Source organism: Oncorhynchus tshawytscha, linkage group LG08, assembly GCF_018296145.1.
Source record: "Oncorhynchus tshawytscha isolate Ot180627B linkage group LG08, Otsh_v2.0, whole genome shotgun sequence".
NCBI classification, from domain to species: Eukaryota; Metazoa; Chordata; class Actinopteri; order Salmoniformes; family Salmonidae; genus Oncorhynchus; species Oncorhynchus tshawytscha.
Genome location: NC_056436.1, coordinates 40581888 through 40599701, shown reverse-complemented (window position 1 = coordinate 40599701; position 17814 = coordinate 40581888). Strand labels below are relative to the sequence as shown.

The 17814-nt window shown below is 42.1% G+C and overlaps 1 protein-coding gene across 5 annotated transcripts in view; it reads right to left on the bottom strand.

Moving 5' to 3' along the window:
• myo6b (myosin VIb) overlaps positions 1-16268 on the bottom strand; it is a 95884-nt gene extending 79616 nt beyond the window's left edge. For 4 of the 5 annotated variants that reach the window (XM_024429793.2, XM_024429794.2, XM_024429795.2 and 1 more), the window contains exons 1-2: positions 16086-16266; positions 4012-4154 (exon numbers count right to left, since the gene is read on the bottom strand). In XM_024429793.2, the coding sequence (XP_024285561.2) occupies positions 4012-4128 (117 nt within the window). In that variant the 5' untranslated portion in view covers positions 4129-4154; positions 16086-16266. Of the gene's footprint in view, positions 1-4011; positions 4155-16085 lie in introns of all 5 variants that reach the window. The other variant, XR_006083896.1, reaches the window with a different exon arrangement.
• Between the last annotated feature and the right edge of the window lie 1546 nt (positions 16269-17814).

The window sequence follows — 17814 nt, the reverse complement described above, 5'->3', positions numbered from 1 at the left end:
CTCTTTGATTGACATCATGGGAAAATCAAAAGAAATCAGCCAAGACCTCAGAAAAACAACTGTAGACCTTCACAAGTCTGGTTCATCCTTGGGAGAAATTTCCAAACGCCTGAAGGTACCACATTCATCGGTACAAACAATAGTATGCATGTGTAAACACCATGGGACCACGCAGCCGTCATACCGCTCAGGAAGGAGACACGTTCTGTCTCCGAGAGATGAACATACTGTGGTGCGAAAAGTGCAAATCAATCCCAGAACAACAGCAAAGGACCTTGTGAAGATGCTGGAGGAAACAGGTACAAAAGTATCTATATCCACAGTAAAACGAGTCCTATATCGACATAATAGGGCGGCAGGTAGCCTAGCGGTTAGAGCATTGGACTAGTAACCGAAAGGTTGCAAGATCAAATCCCCAAGCTGACAAGGTAAAAAAATCTGTCGTTCTGCCCCTGAACAAGGCAGTTAACCCACCGTTCCTAGGCCGTCATGGAAAATAAGAATTTGTTCTTCACTGACTTTTCTAGTAAAAAATATAAAAAAATAAAAAAAGTTTAAATAATCTGAAAGGCCTCTCAGCAAGAAAGAAGCCACTGTTCCAAAACCGCCATAAAAAAGCCAGACTACCGTTTGCAACTGCACATGGGGACAAAGATCGTAATTTTGGGAGAAATGTCCTCTGGTCTGATGAAACAAAAATAGAACTGTTTGGCCATAATGACCATCATTATGTTTGGAGGAAAAAGGGGGAGGCTTGCAGGCTGAAGAACACCATCCCAACCGTGAAGCACAGGGGTGGCAGCATCATGTTGTGGGGGTGCTTTGCTGCAGGAGGGACTGGTGCACTTTACAAAATAGATGGCATCATGAGGTAGGAACATTATGTACATATATTGAAGCAACATTTCAAGACATCAGTCAGGAAGTTAAAGCTCGGTCGCAAATGGGTCTTCCAAATGCACAATGACCCCAAGCATTCTTCCAAAGTTGTGGCAAAATGGCTTAAGGACAACAAAGTCAAGGTGTTGGCATGGTCATCACAAACCCTAACCTCCACCCTATAGAAAATGTGTGGGCATAATTGAAAAAGCGTGTGTGAGCAAGGAGGCCTGCAAACCTGACTCAGTTACACTAGCTCTGTCAGGAGGAATTGGCCAAAATTCACCCAACTTATTATGGGAAGCTTGTGGAAGGCTACCCGAAACTTTTGACCCAAGTTAAACAATTTAAAGGCAATTTGGCTAAAGTGCATGTAAACTTCTGCCTTCAACTGTATATACACTCAGGCTTTGATGAATTCATTCAGTGAAAGCAATGCACTGGGGAGTGACATAAGGTATAGTGCATGAGGTGGCTCTTTTTCCTCTAATGACCTTTCCCGCCAGGTAACGCAATCACCACACCTTCTGCTGCTGTTGCTCCCATTACTTATTGATTGCCTCTGTTAGTGACACTGATATAGCGCAGGACTGTTTTACATACTCTTACATTTATCATATTATCTGTTCAAACATCTCTGTAATTCAGGTCAAGTGCTTTCTGAAAGGGGAACATGCTGCAGTGTACCAGCCAAGAATCTAACCCACACGGATACCATCATGTGGTAGCAAATTCAGCTCTTGAAATGAACCTAGGGTCAACAGAGTTTAGGTTTTCGATTAGGGCCGGAACGATACCAGCATCATGATACTCGTTAGTATCGTGGCAAGGAAACAAGAAATAAAGTGGATAAAACTTCTTTGGAAAACAGCCTTAATGTTGAAAACAAACATGTTGAAATCCAGTCCATTTAGTTTATTTTCCAAGCTTTAGCACACAATATTTGACATACAGCAGGTTTTTAAAGGACCAAAGAGTTTGGTCTGCTTCGTGTTTTAATTTTTGCCTTGTAAAAAATATTGCGATACTGGTATCGTCACAGCCCTAATTACGACATTACGTTATTCACCTAGTAACCCAATAACAATGATTGGGCGATGGGAGAAGCGATGGGAGAAGACTGTAACTACCAATTGGATATCACGAAATTGGGGAGAAAAAGGGGTAAAAAAGTAATACAAAAAAATATTAATAAATAAAATACAGGTTGGAGTGATTGTGTGACGCGTATGTAATACAGAACATCATAAGCAGACGCATTCTAAATCACAGGTGTAAAACTCATTCCATGGAGGGCTGAGTCCGAGTACAGTGCCTTGCGATAGTATTCGGCCCCCTTGAACTTTGCGACCTTTTGCCACATTTCAGGCTTCAAACATAAAGATATAAAACTGTATTTTTTGTGAAGAATCAACAACAAGTGGGACACAATCATGAAGTGGAACGACATTTATTGGATATTTCAAACTTTTTTAACAAATCAAAAACGGAAAAATTGGGCGTGCAAAATTATTCAGCCCCCTTAAGTTAATACTTTGTAGCGCCACCTTTTGCTGCGATTACAGCTGTAAGTCGCTTGGGGTATGTCTCTATCAGTTTTGCACATCGAGAGACTGACATTTTTCCCATTCCTCCTTGCAAAACAGCTCGAGCTCAGTGAGGTTGGATGGAGAGCATTTGTGAACAGCAGTTTTCAGTTCTTTCCACAGATTCTCGATTGGATTCAGGTCTGGACTTTGACTTGGCCATTCTAACACCTGGATATGTTTATTTTTGAACCATTCCATTGTAGATTTTGCTTTCTGTTTTGGATCATTGTCTTGTTGGAAGACAAATCTCCGTCCCAGTCTCAGGTCTTTTGCAGACTCCATCAGGTTTTCTTCCAGAATGGTCCTGTATTTGGCTCCATCCATCTTCCCATCAATTTTAACCATCTTCCCTGTCCCTGCTGAAGAAAAGCAGGCCCAAACCATGATGCTGCCACCACCATGTTTGACAGTGGGGATGGTGTGGTCAGGGTGATGAGCTGTGTTGCTTTTACGCCAAACATAACGTTTTGCATTGTTGCCAAAAAGTTCAATTTTGGTTTCATCTGACCAGAGCACCTTCTTCCACATGTTTGGTGTGTCTCCCAGGTGGCTTGTGGCAAACTTTAAACGACACTTTTTATGGATATCTTTAAGAAATGGCTTTCTTCTTGCCACTCTTCCATTAAGGCCAGATTTGTGCAATATACGACTGATTGTTGTCCTATGGACAGAGTCTCCCACCTCAGCTGTAGATCTCTGCAGTTCATCCAGAGTGATCATGGGCCTCTTGGCTGCATCTCTGATCAGTCTTCTCCTTGTATGAGCTGAAAGTTTAGAGGGACGGCCAGGTCTTGGTAGATTTGCAGTGGTCTGATACTCCTTCCATTTCAATATTATCGCTTGCACAGTGCTCCTTGGGATGTTTAAAGCTTGGAAAATCTTTTTGTATCCAAATCCGGCTTTAAACTTCTTCACAACAGTATCTCGGACCTGCCTGGTGTGTTCCTTGTTCTTCATGATGCTCTCTGCGCTTTTAACGGACCTCTGAGACTATCACAGTGCAGGTGCATTTATACGGAGAATTGATTACACACAGGTGGATTGTATTTATCATCATTAGTCATTTAGGTCAACATTGGATCATTCAGAGATTCCTCACTGAACTTCTGGAGAGAGTTTGCTGCACTGAAAGTAAAGGGGCTGAATAATTTTGCACGCCCAATTTTTCAGTTTTTGATTTGTTAAAAAAGTTTGAAATATCCAATAAATGTCGTTCCACTTCATGATTGTGTCCCACTTGTTGTTGATTCTTCACAAAAAAATACAGTTTTATATCTTTATGTTTGAAGCCTGAAATGTGGCAAAAGGTCGTAAAGTTCAAGGGGGACGAATATTTTCGCAAGGCACTGTATATGCTGTTTTTTGTTATTTCCTTTCAATTTGTGTCCAATTAAGACCTAGACAACCAGGTGAGGGGAGTTCCTAAATAATCAATAACCTTAATTGATCAATATGTACAAGGGAGAAGCTAAAACCTGCATACACTCGGCCCTCCATGGAATGGGTTTTACACGTGTTCTAAACTGTGCCGAGTCTGACTGACCTTGCCCTTCCGGTTGAATGGTTCGATGGTGAGGGCGCCAGCTCCAATGTCCACGATCATGCCCAGTTGAAACCCATCGGTGGGGTGGGGCGCCCACACTGGTTTTCCATCCTCCATGGCTAACTACAGCTACCCTGTGGGCTCTGCACAACATGGAGAGAGGAGAAGAGTCAGGAGGTAGAAGCCTAATGATATGCATGCCAACAACAAAATACTACTGAATTTCCCCTTGTGGGGTAGTTTAATAAAGTATGAAGCTATTCATCTATCTACAAGTCTACCTTCTGTACATCCCTGATTGAATAAACATGCCATGCTCCATACTTCATTTGGATAAACAAGTATAGACATATACAAAATTGTATGGCAACATTCATCCAACCATGTAAGTGTGTGCAACCCTAGCTTGTGCTTGTTTTCCATTCCATTATCTTGTTATTCACTTGATTGTAAAAGTGGATTTGCCATATAGAGGGAGCAGGACCTAGGTATATCTCCAGAGAGACTCTCCACTTGAGAGCAGAGCTTGAGTCATTTTGACACCAGAAGGGAGTCAATGGTGGGGACTTCAGTAAAACTTGGGCTCTCACAAACTGAAAGTGTACAATCAAGAATGAAGTGCAGTTTTTGCTTGGCAAAATAGTTATTGAGTGCTGCTAACAATGGTGCAATTACACTGTATATCAAGGACTAACGCTAAACACTTAGCTAGCCATTTCTGGTCACCTAAAGTTAGTTACGAATAGTTACTATTTGGCCTATTTTGAGACCAATTATATTTCAAAAATGATTTTAGTGGGTGAACTGAGGGAGCCAAGCATGTACCAGCTGTTGATGGTGGCGTAACAATGACTCCCAACAGCAGTAGTCAGAACAGGAGCGTGAAATACACCCCGTCACACCAGCCCCTAGAGGTTTGATCTGTCACTGTGTGAGGGGTGACTGGAGAGTTCCATTGTACAGCATCACTCAGTGATTGTTCTCCTAGCTAGCAGCTTCCCAGACCAGACAGTGTGTGTGTGTTTTCTCAGGACACAGAGGGCTTGCTGGGTGTTTGGCGGTAACCCAGATACAGCATGGAGGCCTGGGAGATTCTTCCAGTGCACTTGTTAATTATTCAGCTTACGCTTGGCCAATCACTTAGTGATTAGATCAACAATGCCTGTTAGCTTGGGCATGGAGATGAACTCAAAAGCAGACTAAGTTTAGGCCTACAGTAAATCTACGAATGTAGGTCCTATGAGTACGTGGACCCTATTAGGTCAGTTCTGTAGTTGGTTTGACACAGGCAAAATCAATTTTGTTCCTAACATAGGGCTACAGTGTGTCATCATTTGGCAGTGTCACCATGCAGAGGCTTACAATTATTTTCCAATGCTAGAGTTAAGAAACAACTTTGTGCACCAGAGCCATTCATCAAAAATATAAATTAAATAAAACATCCAAACATGCATTGACTTCGACATTCATATTCCATGCAAATCATCAACAAGCACACCCAACACATACGATAGTGCTGATAGCTGTACCGTACACTTTACCAACCATTAATTGGTAATCCTATGGTGTAGGGTTCCCATACAGAACTAACCCTTGGCTCAGCTATCCAATTAGTTTGTGAGATTGAGGTAAAATGTCAGAGGGCAGAGATTTCAAAGAGAAATAGTCCTATAATTCCTATAATAATTACAACCTAAAACTTCTTACCTGGGAATATTGAAGACTCATGTTAAAAGGAAGCACCAGCTTTCATATATTCTCAAGTTCTGAGCAAGGAACTTAAACGTTAGCTTTCTAACATGGCACATATTGCACTTTTACTTTCTTCACCAACACTTTGTTTTTGCATTATTTAAACCAAATTGAACAAGTTTCATTATTTATTTGAGGCTAAATTGATTTTATTGATGTATTATATTAAGTTAAAATAAGTGTTCATTCAGTATTGTTGTAATTGTCATTATTACAAATATATATAATTATTTTTAATCGGCCGATTCATCGGTATCGGCTTTTTTTGGTCCTCCAATAATCAGTATCGGCATTGAAAAATCATAATTGGTCAACCTCTAGTCTACACCTGTTGTATTCGGCGTATGTGGCAAATACAATTTGATTTGAAGGCGGGTACAGGTGCAAACCCACAGTTTCTTCAACTGTCTGGGTGGCTGGTCTCAGACGATCCCGCAGGTGAAGAAGCCAGATGTGAAGTTCCTGGGCTGGTGTGGTTATATACGTATGATCTGCAGTTGTGAGGCTGAATGAACGTACTGCCAAATTCTCTAAAATGACGTTAAACGGTATCTTATGAAATTAATATTAAATTCTCTGGCAACAGCTCTGGTGGACCTTCCTGCAGTCAGCATGTCAATTGCATGCTCCCTCAAAACTTGAGACATCAGTGGCATTGTGTCGTGTGACAATACTGCACATTTTAGAGTGGCCTTTTGTCCCTAGCACAAGGTGCACCTGTGTAATTATCATGCTGATTATCTTGGCAAAGGAGAAATGCTAGATAACAGGGATGTAAACACATTTGTGCACAAAATTCAAGATAAATATGCTTTTCGTGCGTATGGAACATTTCTGGGATATTTTCTTTCTGCTCGTGGAAGATGGGACCAACACTTTACATGTTGGGTTTATATTTTTGTTTAGTATAGTTTGAGACGTTCAAGAGTGGCCTGGAGTGTTTTTGAACCCAAAACAATAACCCCCTTGAAAACATGGAGGACATTGGCGCAACCAATTCATTATTTATGAGAAATCCTGCTATGCCCTGCGAATGACCATCAAGCAGGCAAAGCGTCAATACAGGTCTAAGATTGAATCATAGTACACCGGCTCCGACGCTCGTCTTATGTGGCAGGGCTTGCAAACTATTAGACTACAAAGGGAAGCACCACCGCGAGCTGCCCAGCGACACGAGCCTACCAGACGAGCTAAATCACTTGTATGCTCGCTTAGAGGCAAGCAACACTGAGGCATGCATGAGAGCATCAGCTGTTCCGGACGACTGTGTGATCATGCTCTCCATAGCCGACGTGAGTAAGACCTTTAAACAGCCAGACGGATTACCAGCACGTGTGCTCCGGGCATGTGCTGACCAACTGGCAGGTGTCTTCACTGACATTTTCAACATGTCCCTGATTGAGTCTGTAATACCAACATGTTTCAAGCAGACCACCATAGTCCCTGTGCCCAAGAACACAAAGGCAACTTGCCTAAATGACTACCGACCCGTAGCACTCACGTCCGTAGCCATGAAGTGCTTTGAAAGGTTGGTAATGGCTCACATCAACACCATTATTCCAGAAACCCTAGACCCACTCCAATTTGCATACCGCCGTAACAGATCCACAGATGATAGAATCTCTATTGCACTCCACACTGCCCTTTCCCACCTGGACAAAAGGAACACTTATGTGTGAACGCTATTCATTGACTACAGCTCAGCGTTCAACACCATAGTACCCTCAAAGCTCATCACTAAGCTAAGGATCCTGGGACTAAACACCTCCCTCTGCAACTGGATCCTGAACTTCCTGACGGGCCGCCCCCAGGTGGTGAGGGTAGGTAGCTACACATCTGCCACACTGATCCTCAACACTGGAGCTCCCCAGGGGTGCGTGCTCAATCCCCTCCTGGCCATGCACGCCTCCAACTCAATCATCAAGTTTGCGGACGACACAACAGTGGTAGGCTTGATTACCAACAACGACGAGACGGCCTACAGGGAGGAGGTGAGGGCCCTCGGAGTGTGGTGTCAGGAAAATAACCTCACACTCAACGTCAACAAAACTAAGGAGATGATTGTGGACTTCAGGAAACAGCAGAGGGAACACCCCCATCCACATCGATGGAACAGTAGTGGAGAGGGTAGCAAGTTTTAAGTTCCTCGGCATACACATCACAGACAAACTGAATTGGTCCACTCACACAGACAGCATCGTGAGGAAGGCGCAGCAGCGCCTCTTCAACCTCAGGAGGCTGAAGAAATTCGGCTTGTCACCAAAAGCACTCACAAACTTCTACAGATGCACAATCGAGAGCATCCTGGCGGGCTGTATCACCGCCTGGTATGGCAACTGCACCGCCCTCAACCGTAAGGCTCTCCAGAGGGTAGTGAGGTCTGCACAACGCATCACCGGGGGCAAACTACCTGCCCTCCAGGACACCTACACCACCCGATGCTACAGGAAGGCCATAAAGATCATCAAGGACATCAACCACCCGAGCCACTGCCTGTTCACCCCGCTGTCATCCAGAAGGCGAGGTCAGTACAGGTGCATCAAAGCTGGGACCGAGAGACTGAAAAACAGCTTCTATCTCAAGGCCATCAGACTGTTAAACAGCCACCACTAACATTGAGTGGCTACTGCCAACACACTGTCAATGACACTGACTCTACTCCAGCCACTTTAATAATGGGAATTGATGGGAAATGATGTAAATATATCACTAGCCACTTTAAACAATGCTACCTTATATAATGTTACTTACCCTACATTATTCATCTCATATGCATACGTAGATACTGTACTCTATATCATCGACTGCATCCTTATGTAATACATGTATCACTAGCCACTTTAACTATGCCACTTGGTTTACATACTCATCTCATATGTATATACTGTACTCGATATCATCTACTGTATCTTGCCTATGCTGCTCTGTACCATCACTCATTCATATATCCTTATGTACATATTCTTTATCCCCTTACACTGTGTATAAGACAGTAGTTTTTTTGGAATTGTTAGTTAGATTACTTGTTCGTTATTACTGCATTGTCGGAACTAGAAGCACAAGCATTTCGCTACACTCGCATTAACATCTGCTAACCATGTGTATGTGACAAATAAAATTTGATTTGATTTGATTTGAGCTGCAACATCAAGAGCATCACTGCCTGGTAGGGCAATTACTCAGCCTCTGACCGCAAGGCACTACAGAGGGTAGTGCGTATGGCCCAGTACATCACTGGGGCTAAGCTGCCTGCCATCCAGGATCTCTACAACAGGCAGTGTCAGAGGAAGGCCCTAAAAATTGTCAAAGACCCCAGTCATAGACTGTTCTCTCTACTACCGCATGGCAAGTGGTACCGGAGTGCCAAGTCTAGGACAAAAAGGCTTCTTAACAGTTTTACCCCCAAGCCATATGACTTCTGAACAGGCTCCCCGGACTATTTGCATTGTGTGCCCCCCCCAACCAACCTCTCTTTTTACGCTGCTGCTACTCTCTGTTTATCATATATGCATAGTCACTTTAACTATACGTTCATGTACATACTACCTCGATTGGGCCGACCAACCAGTGCTCCCGCATATTAGCTATCCGGGCTATCTGTATTGTGTCCCGCCACCCACCAACCCCTCTTTTAAGCTACTGCTACTCTCTGTTGGTTGGAGCCTGTAAGTAAGCAATTCACTTTAAGGTCTACACCTGTTGTATTCGACACACGTGACAAATAAACTTTGATTTGATTTATTTCCAGCAAACTAGATACGCCCCATTTTATTGCAACACACACTATCATTGATGAGAACCATCAATGGGGAGAACATTATCCTAAAAAGGGAAACAAAGGCTACACTTCAAAACTGCCTTCATGTCAAAGTCCCACCAATAAAGACAGGGTAATAGACAAGACAACAGGTGTGGCCACTGCCCTACATCTGTTATAGAAAGTGCGCTTGGGAAGGCTGGGTCGGTGTCTAGGTAAGGTTGGGTTGGGTTAGCAAGCCTTGAGATAAAATCAGCCATAACTGGGATCTTGGAACTACGTAGCAGACAAGGTTTGTATGCTGAACATAGATATCCCTTAAATATTTTATGATATGCAAAACATACATACATACAGTATACTTAAAAAGTCCACTGTACCACAAGGAGAACCAAATGTGAAGTGCCCCCTGCTCACTTCAGGTATTGCTATATTGCCCTGCTTTATATTGCACTGATCCCATCTTCACAATGGAGTTCTTGTTAAAGAAAAGGTTGACCCATTTTGAACGTTACATTGTTTTTGTGCATCTCTGAGTGATGTTCTATTGATTCCCTAGGTCATTTCATGTTTATTCGAGTTATTGGCGTTCAAACAGGAAGAAATTTGGCTGGTATGACGCAGCACTGTGATAAAGTCAAATCAAATCAAATTTTATTTGTCACATACACATGGTTAGCAGATGTTAATGCGAGTGTAGTGAAATGCTTGTGCTTCTAGTTCCGACAATGCAGTAATAACCAACAAGTAATCTAACTAACAATTCCAAAACTACTGTCTTATACACAGTGTAAGGGGATAAAGAATATGTACATAAGGATATATGAATGAGTGATGGTACAGAGCAGCATAGGCAAGATACAGTAGCTGATAGAGTACATTATATACATATGAGATGAGTATGTAAACAAAGTGGCATAGTTAAAGTGGCTAGTGATACATGTATTACATAAGGATGCAGTCAATGATATAGAGTACAGTATATACGTATGCATATGAGATGAATAATGTATGGTATGTAAACATTATATAAGGTAGCATTGTTTAAAGTGGCTAGTGATATATTTACATCATTTCCCATCAATTCCCATTATTTAAGTGGCTGGAGTTGAGTCAGTGTCAGTGTCAGTGTGTTGGCAGCAGCCACTCAATGTTAGTGGTGGCTGTTTAACAGTCTGATGGCCTTGAGATAGAAGCTGTTTTTCAGTCTCTCGGTCCCAGCTTTGATGCACCTGTACTGACCTCGCCTTCTGGATGATAGCGGGGTGAACAGGCAGTGGCTCGGGTGGTTGATGTCCTTGATGATCTTTATGGCCTTCCTGTAACATCGGGTGGTTTAGGTGTCCTGGAGGGCAGGTAGTTTGCCCCCGGTGATGCGTTGTGCAGACCTCACTACCCTCTGGAGAGCCTTACGGTTGAGGGCGGAGCAGTTGCCGTACCAGGCGGTGATACAGCCCGCCAGGATGCTCTCGATTGTGCATCTGTAGAAGTTTGTGAGTGCTTTTGGTGACAAGCCAAATTTCTTCAGCCTCCTGAGGTTGAAGAGGCGCTGCTGCGCCTTCTTCACGATGCTGTCTGTGTGAGTGGACCATTTCAGTTTGTCTGTGATGTGTATGCCGAGGAACTTAAAACTTGCTACCCTCTCCACTACTGTTCCATCGATGTGGATAGGGGGGTGTTCCCTCTGCTGTTTCCTGAAGTCCACAATCATCTCCTTAGTTTTGTTGACGTTGAGTGTGAGGTTTATTTTCGCTCTCATTACGCTCCAAGTTAATAGTAATACGACTTTTAAATCGTAAAAATGTCCATCATACATGGCATATATCATAACTTGGGAGGATGTCTTCTCTCGAATGAGCCATTGATCATATTTTTGCGATATTCCTACCTCAAGAAATGTGTATTTTAAATGGAGGTTCTATCACATTTTTCCTATTTGTCTGCCTCTTTAGGCCAGCAGCATACCACCCTGCATCCCACTGCTGGCTTGCTTCTGAAGCTAAGCAGGGCCAGTCCTTGGATAGGAGACCAGATGCTGCTGGAAGTGGCGCTGGAGGCCCACTTGCGCCAACTCTGGGTTGGCATTATGCCCATTATCTTTAAAAAATATCCCAATGCCCCAGGGCAGTGATTGGGGACGTTGCCCTGTTTAGGGTGCCGTCTTTTGGATGGGACGTTAAATGGGTGTCCTGACTCTCTGTGGTCACTAAAGATCCCATGGCACTTATCGTAAGAGTAGAGGTGTTAACCCCCCGGTGTCCAGGCTAAATTCCCAATCTGGCCATCATAGCCACCTAATCATCCACACCATACAATTGGCTCATTCATCTCCTCTCCCCATAACTATTCCCCAGGTCGTTGCTGTAAATGAGAATGTGTTCTCAGTCAACTTACCTGGTTAAATAAGGGTTAAATAAAAATGAATAATATAGTCCAGAATGCATTGCATGGTGCTGTTGCCAGATATTTGAGAAAGCGGATTGGAATCCAATGAATGAAGGAACATATAATGCCCCACCCAGCAGACTGTCGACCAATCGCGTTCACGGTGTCATGCTGCGTCACACGGCTGCTAAGCTGGCTACAGCTGTCCTGTCTCAATGTCGAGGAATGTGCCTATTTTCCTCGTAATGTCATGATTCCAAAGCTATACAATATTACAGACAGCAAGTTTCTCACATCTCTGAAAAGATTTGTAACGTTCTATTGCGCAAGCGCCCAATAGACTCCCATTCACTCTTTGAAGTAGAGCTCCTTGTCCCAGAATTGCCCAGAATGCACCGCACGGCCCATGGACGTAGCATGGGCAACACTTCCCCATCTCCTCAAAAGTATATCTGCCGTTGCAAATGTCAGACACTACTCTGTGAGGCACATCAATCAGCAGGTTGAACATGCTTAGATTGTAGACTCCTAAATTGATAGTGCAGTTTGTTTAGGTGATTTTACAGCTAACTAGCTACTTTCCACGCTGATATTTGTCTTTGGTATTATTGTGTCAAGGGACGTCTGCTAGCTACCAATCTTATTATAATGCCAAAATGAAACATTTGTCACAAAAAAATGTAATTTAACACTAAATTAAAAGGAATTAGTTGGTGGATTTAACACTAGAACCGCTGAGCCTCTAGGGACCCCCCTTCAAGCTAATGAGCAGTCATTCTGACTACAACACACTAACAGTGTAATTTCTACATGTCATACAGTACATTCGGAAACTATTCAGACCGCTTTATTTTTTGCACAATTTGTTATGTTACAGCCTTTTTCTTAAATGGAATAAAATTGTTTTCCCATCAATCTACACAAAATAGCCCATAATGACAAAGCAAAAACAAGTTACACATTTTTGCTAATTTATAATTGTAAAAAAACTGAAATATCACATTTACGTAAGTATTCAGACCCTTTACTCAGTCATTTGTTGAAGCACCTTCGGCAGCAATTACAGCCTTGAGTGTTCTTGGGTATGACGCTACAAGCTAGGCACGCCTGTATTTGGGGAGTTTCTCCCATTCTTCTCTGCAGATGCTTTCAAGCTCTGTCAGGCTGCACAGCTATTTTCAGGTCTTTCCAGAGATATTTGATCGGGTTCAAGTCCGGGCTCTGGATGGGCCACTCAAGGACATTGAAACTTGTCCCGAAGCCACTCCTGCATTGTCTTGGCTGTGTGCGTGGTCTTGGCTGGTCGTTGTCCGGTTGGAAGGTGAACCTTCTCCCCAGTCTGTGGTCCTGAGTGCTCTGGAGCAGGTTTTCATCAAGGATCTCTTTGTACTTTGCTCCGTTCATCTTTCCCTCGATACTGACTAGTCTCCCAGTCCCTGCCGCTAAAAAACATCCCCACAGCATGATGCTGCCACCACCATGCTTCACCAACTGTGGGGCCTTATATAGACAGATGTGTGCCTTTCCAAATCATGTCCAATCGAATTTACCACAATCATGTTGTGGAAACATCTCAAGGATGATCAACGGAAACAGCAGGATGAACTTCAGCTCAATTTCATGTCTCATAGCAAAGTGTCTGAATAAATAAGGTAAATAAGGTATCCTTTTTCTTTTTTTGAATAAGGCTGTAAAATAACAGAATGTGGTGCATTTTCATTAGTTTGTTACTGTAGGCTATATGTAAAAACAAAAAAAGTGTTCCATTCATTTTTTTTGTGGACTGCCTTTGTTACAATTATGAAACAGAAAGCAAGTCTGTTGGAATGGGGTAACATCTTATTTTTTATGTCAAAATAAAAATACCCCAACCACCAAGACACATGGTCAGCAAGACTCGTGGTGAAATTATGGACACATCAATCAGTAGCCTAAACATCATAAGCACCAAATGTGCTTGATAAAGTGAAAATCAGAACAAAAACAATGGCATCATAATGAATATAAGTGTCAATAGGACATTCAATTATTGTCTGTGCTTACATGGTGTTTGTCTTTACTCAATGGAATAGGTTGGAGCATGTCCATGTCACAAACAAAAGATGGTGAGTGCGTTGCTGATGTTTTTTGCTTGAGATGTATGTCTGCTCTCTTAGCGATGACATTTTGTGCTGATAATCTGCCCGTAGTATTGGCATCGGCTTATTCTATCGAAACGGTGCAATCTCATCCCCTCTCCTGTCTCAGATTTGGTAGAGCATGGTTCTTGCAATGACAAGATGGTGGACTCGATTCCCGGGACCACCCATACATAAAAAATGTATGCACACATGACTAAATTGCTTTGGATTAAAGCAGCTGCAAAATGGCATATGTAAGACAGGGTTCCCAGGGTGGTTTAATTAGGCGGTTATCGGAGCATTTATTATTCTTATTTTGGGGGGCATAAAACACCAGCAAACTAGCTCCAATAAATTCCCACACATCTTAATCTGTCCTTAGCACAATAATTTTCCACAGTCCACTGCTTCCATGTTTGATGGCCTCAACTGGAAATATAACCAATAACTATAAAGACATCACATAACTAACATCCTTTCTGATGTTTAAAGATTGAAGTCTGCAAGAATTTTGTCAATACCAAAGCAGCAGAGGGAGCATAATGTATGATTTTTTTTAAACACAAAATGGGCACAATGTTCAACATCAGAAATGCTATGCTACAGTATTATAACATTGCATATTACATCTTGATAGTTGACTACATCACATTAATAAACCATCCACCTAATACAGGTCCCATCATAGGTAGCTTTGAGTCTACATGTAAATCCTCTTATGGCTCCTAAGACTGAATGGAAGTGAGATATTTATCAGGCCTGTTGAAGTACGTACGGTGTGGTTTCCAGTCAGCCCATAAATAAAAAATAAAAAAGTATGTGGGGTGATGCAGACACCAGTGCAGTAATGGGGAGACCAAGGTTCATAGGTTAAGGAGGGTTTCCTGGAACACACATACACACCGAACCTCCTGCCTGCCTCAAGCTTCCTGTTCCCTCTATGGAAGAGAGGATATGGAAAATACCTTGGGATATCTGCTGTAGCCTGACAGGATGTAGGGAAGAGTGCAGTGGTGCTGGTGAGTCAGTGATCAATGCAACATTAGCCTCCAACCTAAAGGAGGCCATTCGGGGCTTTTCAGAGAGTAACTTGGTCTTTTTTCTTAGCGGGTATTCTAGCAAAATCTATTATTATTATCCAGAACAGACAGCATTGATTAAGCACATTATCAATAAGCCTAATGCAGGGTGACCCAACTAGCAGACAGCGGGTTTGAAATGATTAGTCAAATATTATATCTGTTTGGGTTTCTTACGAACAATTTGTAGTCTACAAATTATTTGTAATTATGTTCCGGCACCATGAGGATCCGTTCAGGAACAAAATAACCCTGCGGCTGAATCTAGTTGATGATTCCTGGCTTAGAGCATTGGATGTACCTTCAGAACATAGCTAATTTGATGGTTAAACTCCGCTGTTGATAGCAAGCCAGAATTACGCCACTAATATTTTTGTGATGCTGATTTCATGGCAATTGAAGAATGATGGCATGCACATCACTTCAATAAACAGTTACAGTAAGAGCTACTTCATAGCTTTGTCAAACAATCATTGGATAAAACTATTAACTAGATATTGTCCAATAAAAATGTCACATGCATATACTTACATTCTAACCTGACAGCTTAAGTCACATGTCGACATATTTACCTAGCTAAATATGGAGTATCAATCAAGACAATGGCTACATTTACCGAACAAAAGCAGGCAGGCTCGAGATAGATAGTAATACCGTTATGAGCTAACTAGAACCGTATAATAACATTTGCAAATGGCATGCTTAGGCAGCTTCTGTAGCTACAGCATTGTGAGACAATTCCACTTAGACATTTTAGAGACATAATACAACGCAAAATTAAAATGAATGCGGATAATTTTAGCTACCTAGCTATATCAGTATTTTGACGAATAGTCTATCTCGTTGGTATTTGCAAAATGCGCTCGCTCCACCATCATCACATAGCTAGCTAACCACTCCCAGTTAGCTAGCCATGTAGCCTATAGGTTATATCTAGCTACCTCGCTAAATGGTTTGCAAGAATACTAAAGAGGAACTTACATCAATGTGTTCCTTAAACGATACGTCTGTATTCTTGATGTGGCTCAACGAAAAACCGGTTAAAATTCCCGCATACAAAATATAATTGACAATATCCGAACTCTTATTTTGGTACTCTGTCGACCGGTAATTCAGCAGCAGCCTACCCACAGCTGAGCGGACTGAAGTCCACCTGGGAGGCAGAGATGACGTCACTGGGAATGAGCTTCTTTCCAAGGAACAGTAAACGTAATCATAATGATACCTATAGCATAAAGGTCGAGAAATTGTATTAGTTGCAGCGTAACTTGATAATCTGCATTCGTATGTACTATATTGTCGAAGGATATTGATTCTCACTTGATACAGATAAAAGTAATGCATTTGTCCTTGTTTAATGTTTTATAGCTATAGGATTGCTTTTAAATTATATATATTGTTTCCCCCTTTCCCCCAGATGATCATGGGGAAAAGTAAGGCAAATTAACATACATCAAAATGGTTTCAATAAAAGGTGTGTAAAATGCTACTTCAGGCTCATAAATATTTGAGGCTGGTAATCAAATCAAATTAAAATCAAATGGATTTGTCACATACACATAGCAGATGTTAATGCGCGTGTAGCGAAATGCTTGTGCTTCTAGTTCCGACAATGCAGTAATTACCAACGAGTAAACTAACAATTCCAAAACTACTACCTTATACACACAAGTGTAAAGGGATAAAGAATATGTACATAAAGATATGAATAAGTGATGGTACAGAGCAGCATAGGCAAGATGCAGTAGATGGTATCGAGTACAGTATATACATATGAGATGAGTATGTAAACAAAGTGGCATAGTTTAAAGTGGCTAGTGATACATGTATTACATAAAGATGCAGTAGATGAGAGTACAGTATATACATATGAGATGAATAATGTAGGGTATGTAAACATTAAGTAGCATTGTTTAAAGTGGCTAGTGATATATTGTACATAAATTCCCATCATTAAAGTGGCTGGAGTTGAGTCAGTGTGTTGGCAGCAGCCACTCAATGTTAGTGGTGGCTGTTTAACAGTCTGATGGCCTTGAGATTGAAAAACAGCTTCTGTCTCTAGGTCCCAGCTTTGATGCACCTGTTCTGACCTCGCCTTCTGGATGATAGCAGGGTGAGCAGGCAGTGGCTCGGGTGGTTGTTGTCCTTGATGATCTTTATGGCCTTCCTGTGACATCGGGTGGTGTAGGTGTCCTGGAGGGCAGGTAGTTTGCCCCCGGTGATGCGTTGTGCAGACCTCACTACCCTAACACTTTAAGACATCATATTCCTCATTGAAGCCTATAATGGGTTTTAGATCTAATTAGGACATATGATACCCATTGTATCACATTTCCCACAGGGAGAACGCATGTAAACGTGACATTACATTTTTACTTTCTTTGTTCATGTTATAATCCTGTCCTCCATGTCCAGTTCACATGTCAAAGACCACAACTGCACACAATGCCAAACAGTAGTTTTCTGGGCAACTGACCACAAGGGTGAACCATTGGAGGAATTCACCTTTATCCAACCATATAATATAATTGATTGGGATCAGTGAGAACATCTCATTGACAACCCGAGGAAGAGTGGATGAGTCAAATGAGCCCATTTGAGACTGAGGATAGAAGGATAGGAAAGCTTTGTCTTCCATGGAGGAACTATGACAACTGGAGAACTGAGGCTGAGCCAATGGAAAAGAGGACAATTTAAATCAGATTAATAG